At 41.9% G+C, this 15901-nt stretch overlaps 2 protein-coding genes across 5 annotated transcripts; both read left to right on the forward strand.

Moving 5' to 3' along the window:
- The first annotated feature begins 305 nt into the window (after window positions 1-305).
- LOC106572599 (SAP domain-containing ribonucleoprotein) lies at window positions 306-5649 on the forward strand. Of its 3 annotated transcripts, none has more exons than XM_014146929.2 (11): window positions 306-609; window positions 1107-1206; window positions 2619-2668; window positions 2875-2936; window positions 3052-3103; window positions 3206-3279; window positions 3770-3810; window positions 3998-4020; window positions 4123-4194; window positions 5270-5365; window positions 5476-5649. In XM_014146929.2, exons 1-11 carry the CDS (start codon window positions 577-579, stop codon window positions 5521-5523), a joined length of 651 nt encoding a protein of 216 aa, XP_014002404.1. In that variant the 5' UTR covers window positions 306-576; the 3' UTR covers window positions 5524-5649. The 3 variants fall into 3 exon arrangements, with proteins under 3 accessions (XP_014002404.1, XP_014002405.1, XP_014002406.1); XM_014146930.2 differs by having other exon boundaries at window positions 5291-5365; XM_014146931.3 differs by lacking the exons at window positions 5270-5365; window positions 5476-5649 and adding an exon at window positions 4797-5259.
- Window positions 5650-6805: 1156 nt separating this feature from the next.
- On the forward strand, window positions 6806-15718 carry LOC106572598 (cyclin-T1). 2 transcript variants are annotated; one of them, XM_014146928.3, is made up of 9 exons: window positions 6806-7083; window positions 8491-8572; window positions 8720-8848; window positions 10531-10591; window positions 11335-11397; window positions 11593-11638; window positions 11879-12042; window positions 12137-12207; window positions 12324-15718. In XM_014146928.3, the coding sequence occupies exons 1-9, from the start codon at window positions 6914-6916 to the stop codon at window positions 13620-13622; spliced, it is 2085 nt and encodes a 694-aa protein (XP_014002403.1). In that variant the 5' UTR covers window positions 6806-6913; the 3' UTR covers window positions 13623-15718. The 2 variants fall into 2 exon arrangements, with proteins under 2 accessions (XP_014002403.1, XP_082818315.1); XM_082962189.1 differs by having other exon boundaries at window positions 11335-11396; window positions 11583-11638.
- Window positions 15719-15901: the final 183 nt, after the last annotated feature.

Raw genomic sequence — 15901 nt, forward strand, 5'->3', positions numbered from 1 at the left:
TTTCTGATGGAAGAAACAGATTCCGCATCTAATCATCCAAGTAGTAAAGGGCATTCGAGTCTTTTCGGTGACCGGTATCATTTGGCTCCATTCACCTACGGAGCAGTTACTTTTGCTCCCAACGGGCTTTTCGTTCAGTAGTTCTTAGAAATTGACCTAAAACCATGATAAAATTGTCAATATATTATTTAAATCATAAAAGGTTTCCTACCAGATCGTGAAATTTGAGTTCAAATACATTTTTACCTGACCAGGTTATTAGATGGCTTGCAAAAACAAATTGAGAAAAAAAATGTAATGCACTGAAAAAATTAGCGCGACCCAGACTGAGGCTCCTCACTAGATTGTTCCTGCACTGAGCAATTACCATCTTCAGTGAATATTTGTATAATTTGTCAGCAGATAATCTAGGTCTGGATTCTGGGTTCCAAAAAGCAATAACAGTTGGCTATGCAAATCTGGGAGCCAAATTAACGGCTCTTTCACAGCTGCAATTCGGTTCCCGACGGTCACGAAAAAGAGCCGTTCAGAAAGAGTCGTTCGTTCGCGAACGACCTACCACTACAACAAAGCAAGATGGCTGAAGTTGTGGAGCTCCAGAAACTAAAGGTTGTTAACCCGTTTTAGCTTTGTTTGAAACGTCTAATACCGGTATTATATTTTGTGGAAATTAGGTATTGTATGTTGTTAGCTATCTTTACTTTGTAAATCATGATCTAGCACGCTGAGGATCTTCGGACACAAAGAGTCGTAGCTAGCTAGCAGATGCTAGCGGACAGGACGGAAATAGTCCATGCTTGCTGCACGGTGTAGCTAGCTAACAAGGCATTTTGAGGTTTGAGATATCCACGCGTGTATTGGGTTGGGTTGGTTTTGTTATTCAACGAGGGCCAAAGTTTGCTTTGCAACTGCTGTGAAGTTGGCAACTGACATCAGCGCATGCGCGACTATAAGTGAATGAATGAAATTGTACAGGATGTGCTTGAGAATAGGCCAAACTTCGCTGTTGGGCAGTAACATTTGAATTGCAAAAATTGCCATTTAGTGGGAAATCATCTCAAATGTAATCTAACCAGTAATCTACACTCATGTCTGACCTCCCACAGCTTGCTGAACTGAAGCACGAGTGTGAAACCAGGGGTCTGGATGTGAAGGGCAACAAAGTGGAACTGATCACACGACTACAGGCTTATCTGGAGGAACATGGTGAGCATGCAATAATGGATGGACTAAATACACATGGGGCCAGGTTCCCATACTCTAATAAAGCCCGGTGCTGTTTCCAATCAATCAAAATGTATTTATACAGCCCTTTATACATCAGCTGATATCAAATAAAATTGTATTGGTCGCATACACGTTTAGCAGATGTTATTGTGGATGTAGCGGAATGCTTGTGTTCCTAGCTCCAACAGTGCAGTAATATCTAACAACACACAAATCTAAAAGTATAAGTGGAATTATGAAATATGGAAATATTAGGATGAGCCATGTTGGAGTTGAGTGTGTGTGTGATGTATAGACATTATGGACAGTGTGGATATAACATGTATATCTGAAGAATACGTGAATAGAATAGTATATGTACAGCAATAGTTGAATAGCATGGCCTTGACTAGAATACAGGATATACATATGAAATGGGGAAAACGGTATTAAACATTTATTAAAGTGACCAGTGTTCCATGTCTATGTACATGGGGCATCAGCCTCTAAGGTGCCAGGATGAGTAACCGGGTGATAGCCGACTAGTGACTAAGTTCAGGGCAGGATACTGGGTGGAGGCCGGCTAGTGATGGCTATTTAAGTCTGATTTTCTTGAGCTAGAAGCTGTTTTTTTTCAGTCTCTTGGTCCCAGTTTGGATGCACCTGTACTGACCTCGCCTTCTGGATGATAGCAGGGTGAACAGTCCGTGGCTCATTTGGCTGAGGTCCTTGATTATGTTCTTGGCCTTGCTGTGACTCTGGGTGCTGTAGGTATCCTGAAGGGCAGGCAGTGTGATATGTTGGGCTGACCGCGCCACACTCTGGATAGCCCTGCGGTTGTGGATGGTGCAGTTGCCGTACCGGGCAATGATACAACCTGACAAAATGTAGGCAATGATACAGCCTGACAAGATGCTCTCAATGGTGCATTGGTAAAAATGTGATAGTCTTAGGGGCCAGATTTCTTCAACCTCCTGTTGCGCCTTGTTCACCACACCGTCTGTGTGGGTAGACCTTTTCAGATTGTCAGTGGTGTGTATGTTGAGGAACTTTAAGCTTTTCACCTTCTCCACTGCGGCCCCATCGATGTGGATGGGTGCGTGCTCCCTCTGCTCTCTCCTGACGCCACGATCAGCTCCTTCGTTTTGTTGAGGTTATTTTCCTAGCACCACTCCGCCAAGGCCCTCACCTCCTTCCTATGGGTTGTCTCGTCATTTTTGGTAATCAGGCTGTTGCCATCTGCAAACTTGATGATTTGAATTGGCCTATGAAAGTGTAACTTGCTGAATTCCAAATCAACTTCTACTAGCCCCCACCCCTTGAAACCATTTTATATTTAAGTTGTGAGCAATATGGTGAAAAGTCTACAAAGTGCTAAGGTGAATCATAAGCCTGATTTTCATTCTAAACAGAGGATGACATGGGCCTAAATGAAGATGATGTTCTGGGAGACGAGCCAGAGGTAAGCCTGGTTTTAAACCACTATAGCAGCAATGGCACTTCATGTATGGATTAGATGGATTCCACCGTGTCCAGTATGATTTTGATCATACAGTATAAAGTCACTTTGTACATGCTGCAATTGCTTTTGTGAAATATCTGCTAGGAAAATATATGTAAAATCGTAGGTGCATTTCTTGACGATGCTCTATGCATTCGAACATGTAGGACCTCACAAAAGAGGATGCCATCACTGAGGATAATGACAAGAAACCCATAGTGTCTGAGGAGTAAGTTTTTCCTTTTATGTGAACACACATTGAAGAGTGACATTTTTTCCATTTTCCTGATGATCTGATGTCCCTAATTGAAATATGTTAATCATGTGATTTTAATGCGTTTCAGGACGGCTGAAAAGAAAGTGGTAAAAATCACACCCCCAACGTCTGTGGATGAGGTAATATGATGCTTGCTGCACTCTCACTAGTCATGACAAGTCTTCAATGCAATGGTGGTGTGCTAACCTTATAATTATTATTTTTTTGTCCTGTTTTACCAGAGGGTACAGAAGAGAGCAGAACGCTTCAATGTCCCTGCGTCAGCTGATGGCAAGAAGGCAATACGTGCTGCCCGGTCAGTATCCCACAAATATTCCCCACACTATTGATTGGGTATATCTATTAACCTATATTGACAATTTGCATTGTGTGCCCAACCCCCCCCCCCCCCGTTTTACGCTTCTGCTACTCTCTGTTTATCATATATGCATAGTCACTAACTATACATTCATGTACATACTACCTCAATTGGGCCGACCAACCAGTGCTCCCGCACATTGGCTAACCAGGGCTATCTGCACCATATCTACATGTACATACTACGTCAATCAGCCTGACTAACCGGTGTCTGTATGTAGCCTCACTACTTTTATAGCCTCGTTACTGTATATAGCCTGTCTTTTTACTGTTGTTTTATTTCTTTACTTACCTATTGTTCACCTAATACCTTTTTTGCACTATTAGTTAGAGCCTGTAAGTAAGCATTTCACTGTAAGGCCTACTACACCTGTTGTATTCGGCGCACGTGACAAACTTTGATTTGATTAAATATGCATTGTGTTCAGGTTTGGTTTGCCCGCTACTGCACCTCCAACTTCCACCCCAGGTCAGTGTGAATCTTCCAGTCATTTTCACAGTTCTCATGTGTGGTTTTAATATCATTTTTTTCCCAAGAACCATAACCTGCAGTCAGTTTATAAACAAGTGTTGAACAACCTCATTATCACAAGTAATGATAATGTTTTCTCCTGCATTTGCACTCTGGTTTTAATAAGTGTTTCTCTCTATTAAAGGTGTTACTGTGAATAAATCCACTGTGAGTAATCCAAATATGTGACCTCCCCTCATTTAAATAATGTAACCATAAGTGACCCAGAAGATTTAATCAAACATCTATCTCCCTCTGTGTTCTGTGTAGGCGGTCAGCGTTGAACAGCTAAAAAAGCGAGCAGAGCGATTTGGCGGGAACGTTTCTTCAGTTTCCAAGAAGGTGAGAGCCTAGGGATAGGGCAGCTTCTATCCTCCCTGGACAGCTTATTAGGTACACCTATCTAGTACTGCCTTGGACCCCCCTTTGCCTCCAGAACAGCCTGAATTGTTCAGGGCTTTCTAAAAAGTGTCAAACATTCCACAGGGATGTTAGTCCATGCTAATGTGATAGCATCACGCAGTTGCTGCAGATTGGACTGAGGTACATTCATGCTTCGGACAGCCTGTTCCATCTCATCCCAAAGATGTTCTATTGGGTTGAGGTCTGGGGACTGTACAGGCCACTCAAGTAAACTGAATTCGCTGTCATGTTCCAGGCAATGTTTTTCCACTCCTTTTTCCACTCCAAATTGTCCAGTCTTTGTGATCGCGTGCCCACTGAAGCCACTTCTTGTTTTTAGCTGGTAGGAATGGATCCTGGTGTGATCGTCTGCTGCAATAGCCCATCTGTGACAAGGATTGATGAGTTGTGTGTTCCGAGATGCCGTTCTGCACACCACTGTTGTACTGCGCGGTTATTTGCCAGTTTGTGGCCCGCCTGTTAGCTTGCACGATTCTTGCCATTCTCCTTTGACCTCCTCAACAAGTTGTTTTCACCCACAGGAGTGCCGCTGACCAGATGTTTTTGTTTGCTGCACCATTCTTGGTAAACCCTAGACACCGTCGTGCATGAAAAGCCCAGGAGTGCGGAAGTTTTTGAGATACTGGATCCGGCGCACCTGGCACCGTAGAGTATACCACACTCAGTTGCTTAGGTCACTCCTTTTGACAAGTCTAACGTTCTATCGAACAGTAACTGAATGCCTCTGCCTGCTTTATATAACAAGCCACAGCCACGTAACGCACTGTCTGTAGGGGCGATCCATTTTCGCGAATGGAGTGGTGTACCTAATGAACTGTATGGTGTGTGTATTAGACTACAGGGCATCCTGAAAGAAATGCTCAATTGAAACCTTGGGATTATTACACTCCAGCATTTCTGATTAAGCCACCTCCATGTTACATATTTAAGACCATATGTCAAATCAAATTTTATTGGTCACATACACAGTTAGCAGATGTAATTGTGGGTGTAGCAAAATGCTTGTGTGTTACAGGTTGAGGAAGATGAAAAGCTGAAGAAGCGGAAAGAAAGATTTGGGATCCTCGCTGCTGTTACACCTGACGTTGAGGTATGTTTTCACATTCTGTATTGAATCAATACAGGTATTATACAATTTCTTTGATACTTAATACCGTAAAGATTTTTTTTTTTTTTAAATGGTTGAATTTTTTCCCACAGGCAAAGAAACAGAAGCGTTCTGAACGATTTGGAAATGTGGCTGTATAAATTGTGTTATTTACAGTGATGTTATGTTTTTTTTTTATTTTGTTGCGAACAGAACTGAAATGTACTGTATATAGCTTGTCAATTATCAGTTGCATTACATTTTGTCATTAAAGTCGTTTTCAATTATTTTCTGTGATTCTTTCTATGGGTTTGCTACTTGATTATCATCTAGTTGTACCAAGTGGAGTACACGGCCTGGTAGCAGGGCACCCTTCTCATTGGGTCCCCCAAGATAGAGGCCTGAAACAGCATGCTGGACCATGTGCTTACATTGCCAGACCTGTGAGCTGACAAGTCAGGACCTTTCTCACTAATCAGTATCAATATAGGAAGCCAGACAAGTAAAGGGAAGAGTTTGTGCAGCCTGGTCTTGTTGACTAGACGCAACATAGTAAATGTAAATCCGGGACCCCCCTCCCCCAACAAAAATAAAGTAGGTTGGGGTGGGAGTATAACGCAAACGTCTAGTATCCTAAAGGTTGAGAGTTCGAATCTCAGACAACATTAGCATTTTAGCAACTTTGACTACTACTTTGCAACTACTTAGCATGCTCGCTAACCCTTCCCCTAACGTAACCATTTTTAGCTAATCTTAACTCCTAAATGTAACCCTTAACCTAGCTAACAGTCATCTAACGTTAGCCACCTAGATAGAATTCGTACCACATGTTTTTCAAATTCGTACCATGAAATTTGTGATGGACATCCACAAATGAATACATACCATACAAATTTGAGTGACTCGGATTTACATACAGGATAATATGAAATGCTCTGAGACCGGGTTGGTTTGTGAGTATTGGTTCATTCTGCTGAGTAGTAATAAGAATATGAATGGATTTATTTTATATAGCAATTTGTCATAAGAATCTCGGTCGCTTTTAAAATCAAAACAAATATTTTGGATTATTGAGCCATGTCTTCCACACCTTCAGATGGGCCGTTCAGAAAGGCTTTATCTTGAGCGGAGGGAGCAGGCCCCGGAGTTCTTCATAGGGGACATGGTCGTCTGACGTTCACAGCTCCTCAATTGGTAGGATGAATTATCCACTACTGAAGTGTAGCATCCACCTGGGTGATTATTCCGCGACTGTAAATGCGACCAGACCACCACACCTACAATAATCCAAAACAGTCCCCAGACGAGGCGATATTCTGCATCCCAGGTCCAAACCGGGAATATGTTATAGATTAACTCACCCTTGTCTGCTGATTGTAGGCCCTTTGCAGTTACTTTTCTGTCAGGCCATGGACACCAGAGAGGTTTCGTTTATTTGCCACAGATGTTTAGAATTTATGTTCAGAGACACATGGCATATTTACGCCATCCACACCATTGACGTCAGTTCCTGTGACGTACCACAAGTCAAAAATATTGTCCTTCTCAGTAATGGCGGCTTCGTTCCCTTCTCCTTCTGGAACAAACAACAAATGGTACTTCACCCGAGAACAGATCGAGAATAGCCCGTCTCGTCGTGCGGGGCTTGATCCAGACAAGGAATTATCCTACAGACAGCAAGCCGCGAACCTTCTACAGGACATGGGACAGCGACTCAATGTGTATCTTTTGTCGGGCCGGAGACGATTGGTGCCTGCTAACGGCTAGCTATAGAGATTGATGCCGGTTTGGCGGCATGGCTAGTTGCTGTTTTATATGGATACTGTATTCATGTTAGCCTATTTATTAATCTGTGGTGTGTACAGACTGGCGTAGTTACTAGCTATTTGCAACAAGCAGCCCAGACTTGCTGCTGTGACTCGCGAGGGCCAGGGAATTGCGTTCTATTAGCACAACTAAGATAGTTCGTCTAGCCAGTTAGCTAACGTTGTGTGTAGGCCTCCGCGGCCTAGGCATACGCTTCCTGTGGAGAACAAAAGCCGAGCGGGGCCGTTTGTCAATGTTATTTATTATAAACGGGATTCAGGTGTATTAAACACGTTCTTATATTTTGATAAAAGCATTGGTTTTGCTGGCCATAGTGTTAGAGTGATATCAAAGATATGTGGCGCTGTTGTGTGAGCTAAGCTGGCAATCTTTATCTGCTCTAACGAGTGGCTAGCTAGCTAGTAGGCTAAAAACATCCTGGGGCAAGCGAACGTTAACTGGCGTTAACTAACTACATAATATAAATGGTATTGGTGAGCGGTCCAATGCTGTAATGTGGTAAAATGCCCCTGTGTATTAAAGCTAGTTAGTTTCTTATTTCTGATACCATGTCATTGGCTTCTTCGTGGCCATTTGTTAATTACTTCCTTAACTACAACAAACTCTGACCCAGAATACCAAACTGGTCTCAGAGCATTTCGTATAATTCTGTACGTAAATCCAAGAAGCATAATTTAGTATGATGTTACATTTTGTATGGTATGTATTAATTTGTGAATGTGCATCATCCATTTTGTATATGTTACTAAATACAATTCTTAGCAAAACATACAATATGTTACGAATTCTAGCTAGGTGGCTTACATTAGCTAGTTCACTAATGTTAGCTAGACTAGGGTTATGTTTAGGAGTTAGCTAACCCTCCCCTAGCCCTTTAACCTAACATAAAAAGTTGTTGAAAAGTTGCTAATTAGATAAAATGCTGAAGTTGTCCGTGATGAGATTCGAACTCGCAACCTTTGGGTTGCTAGACGTTTGCGTTTTACCTCACCCATCCACCCCAACCATGCTAAATGGATTGTCTCGGCTTTACATACAGAATAATGTGAAAACTCTGAGACCAGGTTGAGAATGCTGTTCTAGCCAGCTAGTATGTTCTAGCTAGCCAGTTATGTTGTCCTACTATGTACCACCAGTCAACATTCGGAGTAGTTACAGCAGATCACTTAGCTACATCCACAACTAGCTAGTTTAGTTGAAAATAAGTTGGTAGCTGCTGTCTACATAACCATAATTTATCTAAATACACTGAGTTAAATCTCACTGAGATATTGTTATAATCCTTAACCCTTATGCATCAGGTCCCAGCTAACAATTAATACTGCTATTGTGTATATGCACCGATTCTACATGATCCAGTCCTTCACCAGGTTCCACAGAAATGTAAGTACTTTTGGACACTGACAGCCTCCTTCGCACAATTTTGTGTCTTGTAAAGTTTTAATTAAATCTTATGTGAAATGCATAATGCGTAGCACTAACAAGACACCAGTTTTGATCAAAATGTCATTTTTTTTGTTTTACCCCTAGGTCATAGCTCCAGCAACACTGTTCCTGGCTGCAAAGGTTGAGGAACAGCCCCGCAAGTTGGAGCATGTTATCAAGGTGACCCATGCATGCCTTAACCCTCAGGACCCTTCACCAGACGTCCGCAGTGATGTAAGTCTCCATGGTCGGACCACTCCACTTCAAACTCACTATGGCACTTGCAGTGTGATCCTCTGACCACAAACTGATTGGGTGTAGATCCAGTGTTCTCTACCTTTTTTGGTATTTTTAAAGACCCAAAGTATGTACTTTTGTGTCATTATGCACGATGGTAGTTGCATCATAACTGTTTGACATTGATTTCACCGCTTGCAGGCTGTTGGTGTTATATGATTTTTTGTATTTTTTATGATTAGATATTGCTTTATTTGATACAAGTTCTGGCAAGAAACGGAGCAATAACATTTAATGCAACTTGACTTTAAACTTCTTGATGACATTTGAAGTGGTCTTGATATCTTTTGTGAAAAAGACATAGCCCTAATGCATTCTCTTTCACAGGTTATGAAAGAGGGTGTTGATATTCTCCACACACTCACCATCTTCCTTTCAGACTGGGAGATCTGTAAACAGTTCTATCCATACCAGGGGTTGGAACCAAAAATTATTTTCCAATTATTTTGTTCTGAACATAATAATAATAATTATTATTATTATTATATTTTTTTTTAGCAAAATAAAGTTCTGACCGGTTTGAACCCCACAAAAAGTGCTGGTTTATATAATTCCTTTCAGTTTTTTTTTTAACCTGTGAAATCCAGTTTTTTTTTTTTTTACATTTATCTCATTTAATTACTTCACCAATCAGTGCAGATCGAGCAGGCAAGCTAGTTGTTTACATGCATGATGGACAGACAAGTGTAGCCTATGACCCAAATGCGACTGAAATTTTGTGGGTGTGGAGTGGAGGAGGCTTGAAGCGCTGGGCATCTTGTTATGCATAATCTGAATTAAGTATTATTCTGTGGACCTAAGAGGAGCGGCTTCTATGGAGGAACTTTAAATGTCCTTTTGAGCTAGCTAGATAACAAGTTGTGTGTGTGTGCAGAGCGGCACCACATTTGTAAAACATGTTTTATTATTTTTGTAGTTAAATCCATCAAGGTAACTAGGCCTATAGTATCCTTAACTAGCATTGAAAAAATGTATCCATTCTTCTCTAGCCAGTTACAAATCTTTCTCCCTATCTTCTGAATAATGCTTCTAATGTCAGTACCGTAGCCTATGCTTCAGAGGGGGAGGGGCAGGTAACCTGCACAGGCAAAGATTTTTAGGTTGCGAACAGACACTGGAATAAGTTTCTGAGTGACAGAGTGAGGGCTTTGTATGGAAGCTTTTTTGGGGGACTAGAAAAAAATGCCTGGAACGTAAAATAGTGTTATTAACCGGTTCCCATGCTTTTAAAATAATGGTTTTGTTCCGGAACAGTGGATCATTTTCATTCCAGGGTCTGTTTCTGTTCCTTGAAAATGCCGTTATTTTCCGGTTTTTGGTTCTGTTCCCTTAACTGGATCCAACCCCTGGTCCATACTCACTGCTTTGATCTGTAGAAATGTTAAAGCTATCCTGCGCTTTGGACTTTTCCTTTTTCTCAATCTTACCTTTACCATCATGCTCCTTTAAGTGCTTAAATTGTTATAACAAGGTAAGAAATTGGGTGTTCTGAGGCAGTTGTACCTCCTTGAAGGTAAGACTGCGTAAAGGGAACGCAAGAGGTGTGAGTGAGACATGAGGGGTGAGAGAATGCCTCCTAGTGAGTAATGCCTGTCTCCTGCCTGTCCTCTCAACCTCAGGCTTACCTGCAACAAGCCCAAGACCTGGTCATTCTTGAGAGCATTATACTCCAGACCCTGGGTAAGTTGGGATGGACAAATGAATGGGGTCTTTGATTTCATCCCAAACTAGAGGGATGTGATGCTTGCCTACTGATAATATTAACCTCTTTGTTCTTGTCTACAGCAGTCTTGAGTACCAGTCCATTCCATTGGAAGGTCACATCTAGTCTTCCATGCTCACTTTATCAGTACTGTCTTGCATTTTCGGTTCCCTGCTGTTTTCGTCATTAACTTTACAGAGCAGCACTTTCTTTTACCTTTTCCTCTTGACTTTAAGCCATTCTTAATTGGCTTAACGTAATTGCTGTTCTAGCCAGAACATGGAAGATATGTTGGCTGTAATGTTGGTTGTAATCACATTAGAGATGGTGAATTTAGTACAGTATTGATAGAATTCAGATGGAACAGTAAAATGCCCATTCACCACCTATAACCCTTGTCTCAATGACTGGCTTAAATGTTAATGCTAAACCTCTAATTCTCAACTCACTCATTTACATTTGTCTTATACAGGGCCTGTAATCTGAAGATCTAAAGCAGTGCATTCATTCTATATTTACTGTAGTTTCATAAGACTTTGGTTTTCAGGGAATTATTTTAACGCTCAGTGAGAATACTGAAAATTCAGTAACTATTGAGCTGAACCTACTTTGACTTAACACCCTCAGGTTCCCATAAATCAGGATAGAAGATTCTAGAGTGTTCTTAGAAATTCTGTTGCTTATGAAACCTTTTGTCTCCACTCTACCCCCTTCATTACAGCTTTTGAAATCACCATTGACCACCCACATACTCATGTTGTCAAGTGCACCCAGCTCGTCAGAGGTAAGAATCAACAAACCCCCTTTCTAGGCTACTGGTGAAGTTTGAGAACCCTAGTACTTTTACAAATAGCATAAATGGTTCTTACCTATTTAAATGTATTATTTATGAGTATTTTTATTGCATGTATTTAATGCCATTATTTTGAACGCAGCAGGTTTTAATTGTATTTTCTTGTTTCTCGTGTTGTTGTCCCAGCGAGTAAGGATTTGGCCCAGACCTCATACTTCATGGCTACCAACAGGTATGCTGTTCACTCTGTGTTCAACTTTGAGCTTTACATTTTTCACATTCAGCATACAGACGCCATCCCGCAATGCAACATTGTCTAAACTGAAAAAGGAGATGTTCTTATGACCTGTATTAGAATGAAATCACTACCCATTGATGAGATGCACAGTCCTTTTTCATGGTTTTCTGGAACTGAATCGGTTTCTTCTCCCCCCCTTTGGATGGTTGATCTGGGACCCAACCTGCTGTGTAGCCTACACCTGACAACATTCTGCCTGCAGTACAGCCCACCCATAGTGGCCTGTGTCTGCATCCACCTGGCTTGCAAGTGGTCCAACTGGGAGATCCCTGTCTCCACAGACGGCAAGCACTGGTGGGAGTATGTGGACAATACTGTCACCCTTGAGCTGCTGGATGGTATGTTTGAATTTCATTTTGCGTGTCTGCAGATGTTGGTTATATTGTAAGGAAGTGAATTGCGGAGCCCCTTGTAATACTTTGTTACCCACAGAGCTCACTCACGACTTCCTACAGATCTTAGAGAAGACACCAAGCCGATTAAAACGCATTCGCAACTGGAAAGTAAGTTGTAGTTTGTAACATACTTGCACTGATTTTAAATTCTCATAGCTCCATTTCATTCAGGCTGTTTCCATATATTGTTCCATAACTCAGTGATGTCTTGTCTCTTGTCCCAGGCGGCAGGTCAGACAGTGAAGGGAGGGAAGTCTAAGGTGCCAGAGGACGGGGACCAGACAGATTGTATGATGAGCATGATCTCCATGTCGTCCTCTGAGACCACGCTGGCCAGCCTCTCCAACCCTTCCTCTTCATCTTCTTCCTCATCCATGGCTCCCATACTACTGGAGCTCAAGTCGACCCTGGGCGGTGGCTCCGACCAGCCCAACCACGTCGAGCTGCACGCCCCAGCCAAGGTGTCACTGAGTGAGTACCGGGCCAAGCACGCTGATGTCCTGGCTGCTCAGAAGAGGAAGCTGGAGAACATGGAGGCTAGCGTGAAGAGGGAGTATGCCTCGGCAGCCCAAGCTCTGATAGGCCAACAGCAGAGGAAGGAGAAGTACCACCGTGATCAGCAGCAGTCCAGCTCCCACCATTCCAGCTCAGCCTCCTCTGACTTCAGCAGCCCCTCTCCCATCATCCTCAAGATCCCCCTGGAAAAGGAGAGGGGCGAGCGCAGCTCCCTGAAGATGCGCCTCCCTCTGGGGACTGGGGGAGGCGGTGGGCACAGTGGAGGAGGGAACAGAGGAGCCGGAGGAGAACAGGACATCAAAGTGAGAATCCGGGTGCCTGAGAAAGTACGCAGTACAGGCTCGGGAGAGGAGGGAGGCAAGAGTAGGGAGGGCAAGCATCGAGAACGCTCCCACCACCACCATCACCACCACCACCATCATTCATCGTCATCTTTGAGCGGTGCTTCCGTCTCTTCGTCCTCGTCACATAAACACTCAGCCAGTGCTGCTGGAGCTGTAGGAGGAAGTGGTAGCAAAAAGACACCCAGTGACTCATCTAGAATGAGCTCCTCTTCCTCCGCGTCTCGAAAGAGGACACACTCCACTGAGTCCCAGGGATCCCACCCCTCCAAAGTCTCTAAGTCCTCCAGGAACTCAGCCCACCAGCTACCTGCTCTGTTAGCCGCCTCCAGTGCACACTCCCTGGGGGCGCAAACTGCTGAGATCCTCCCATCCCTGGGTCTCCCCTCCCTCCACCAGGGAAACTTCTCTCACTCCAAGGGGGACAAGACTGACACTAACGGACACAATGCAGGTGGGGGCAGCCAGTCAAATGAGTACCAGGACACATTTGAGATGCTGAACTCTTTACTGAGTGCTCAGGGGGTCCAACCTGCTCAGCCTCCCATGTTTGACTACCGGTCTCAGTACGGGGAGTACAGATACAGCGGAGGGTCGAGGGGGGGCTCTCGACCGCCACCCCTGCCTGCTGAACCTCCACCTCCGCTACCCCCTTTACCCAAATGATCCCTGATGAAGGGGTGAATTACTGACAGTATCTGTAGACGCCTCCACATCCTTCCATAAGACATTTGCACTGTGACTTTGGGTCCCTTTATGTGTTTGAATGAATCATGTTGTGGTTTTCAACTTGACAGCAAAGAAATGTACTTCCAATACATACTTTTCAGTGATGCATGTACAGAAGTTTCTCCCTTGTTACATCATCATATCCAATACATCTGTGGGGCAATAACAGGTGTGAAAGAAAACAAAATCAATTTATTTATAAAAAAATGTAAATACTATTTTTGATGTTATTCATTTTTCTATTGTGATATGAACTCGAATCCAATTTCATGGAATGACTGGACCTGATATTTTAAACATGGCTGTTTAAGTCATTTTGAATGCACAGTAGAAGAAACAAACTTGTCTGCTTCACTTCTTAAATTGTGTAAGTCTCGCTAACAATTAGTATTTTTCAGAATGTTTTTAATATACTATTTATTATTAGTGTTGAATGCAATTAGAACATTTTGACAACTGCCTCCCCCGCGCTTTCTGCTGTGTCCTGTTGAACTGAAGGATAGTTGAGTGCTCCTTAAACAAGTCTATTTGAGAATGCATGTCTTCAAAGCCATCGTTTTAAATGTTTTTGTTTAAAAATAGTAATTGAATCAGATTTCCCCCCCTCCATTTTGTCTATTGTAGTACATTTTTTTCCTCTGCATTATTTGCAACACTTTATATATTAATTCTGTAAAATGACAAAATGTGTGGACAAAATATTTTTACATTTAGTTAAGTTGCAAAAAATACTTGAAATTTAAAGAAACATTAAAGTTTTTCTACTTCATATTCATCTCTAGCACCACCCCAACATAGTGTGAAAATGGTGCATTTTTTGTAGTAAGAAATAGAGGAAGATAAGTGGAACCACTTGAGTATGCAATGCCAACTCATATTTGGTTTAAATCCAATGATGCATATTAGGAAAACGTATCTTTTTTTTTTTACTACAAAACATAAATGTGCCATTTTCACATGTTGATTTGGGGTAGATGCTGGACATGACAAATATGAAGTTGACTTTTTTTAAATACATTTTTTTCCTTAAGGCTTGTATTTTAGTTTCTAGATTTGAATGTGTTGCAGTCATTGTTTTAAATGGTTGTAAAATGTTAGTCATAATACTCAAATAATTACACTAACGTACAGAGTTTATACTACAGTACTTATCTACATATTCCTACACATTTTGATAATGGACTGATTTTTGTCTTAGTGCTTTGAACAGAATTCATAGTGTTGCTTCCACTACTGTTTTATCAATAACTGATGTCTTCACTCATACATTTTGAATGCAACTGAAATTGTATTTTTGTGATTTTGGTAAGGTGCATAATCTTTTGTCTATATTATTTAGATAATTTGTTTTTCTGGTTTCATGCCACACCATATGGTTGCTTGTGGCGATCACACCATGTGGTTGCTTGGAGCGATCACACATGCTCAATTGAGGGACTTTAGAGGTTTTAACATAAAAACATGTCCGGTACCACTGTCACCCATCACTGTCAACATTTAATGTCAGTGAGAAGGACATGTTCAATTAAGATAATCTTTCCCTTCATGTCCCAGACTTGCTGTTTGTCATGCTTATTGGTCAAACTGGTATAGTCTTTCTCCTTAAATCATGTTTAAAATTGTATGATAGTGGAAATGGGCTTGAACTTAGCTCTGACATGTTTCAGACCGTTTAACAGAACTCTCTTTGTCCAATGGATGGGTTAGCTGACAACGTCACAAAAACGATGCACATGCTTCAATGGGGCAGAAGTCTGTTGTGATTCTGGATGGCCAGATAGCTAGAACCAATACAAGAGGCTGCCATGTGGGGAATTGTAGGTGGCTCATTTCAGTTAGTTTTCTTGTTCTTGATACCATGTCTTGTTTTTAGGTGTTTTGACTGATGTCACATCTATGCTAATATGGCTAAACTTTACAAGCTAGCTAACCAACAACTGTAACAATGTATTTGAGAGACAAGTGCTCATTGTGCAAATGTATTTATGTTTTCAATAAACATTGGAGACTAAATATAGTTTACATGTCAACAATCTAAGCCAACCCTGTCTGTTTTGCCCCATAGTTGTGCACACATCGCTTTTGTTGCTAAACAACCAACCAATCTATAAGCTGCCAATGGACAATTAATCAGCTGGAAATCATGTAACACAGCTGTGGCATACTGATTTGATGTGGTATTTTTCTATTGATTGGTTTTGTATATAAAGGAAAGA

The sequence above is a fragment of the Salmo salar genome, chromosome 15, assembly GCF_965601325.2.
Source record: "Salmo salar chromosome 15, fSalSal1, whole genome shotgun sequence".
Taxonomy (NCBI): Eukaryota; Metazoa; Chordata; class Actinopteri; order Salmoniformes; family Salmonidae; genus Salmo; species Salmo salar.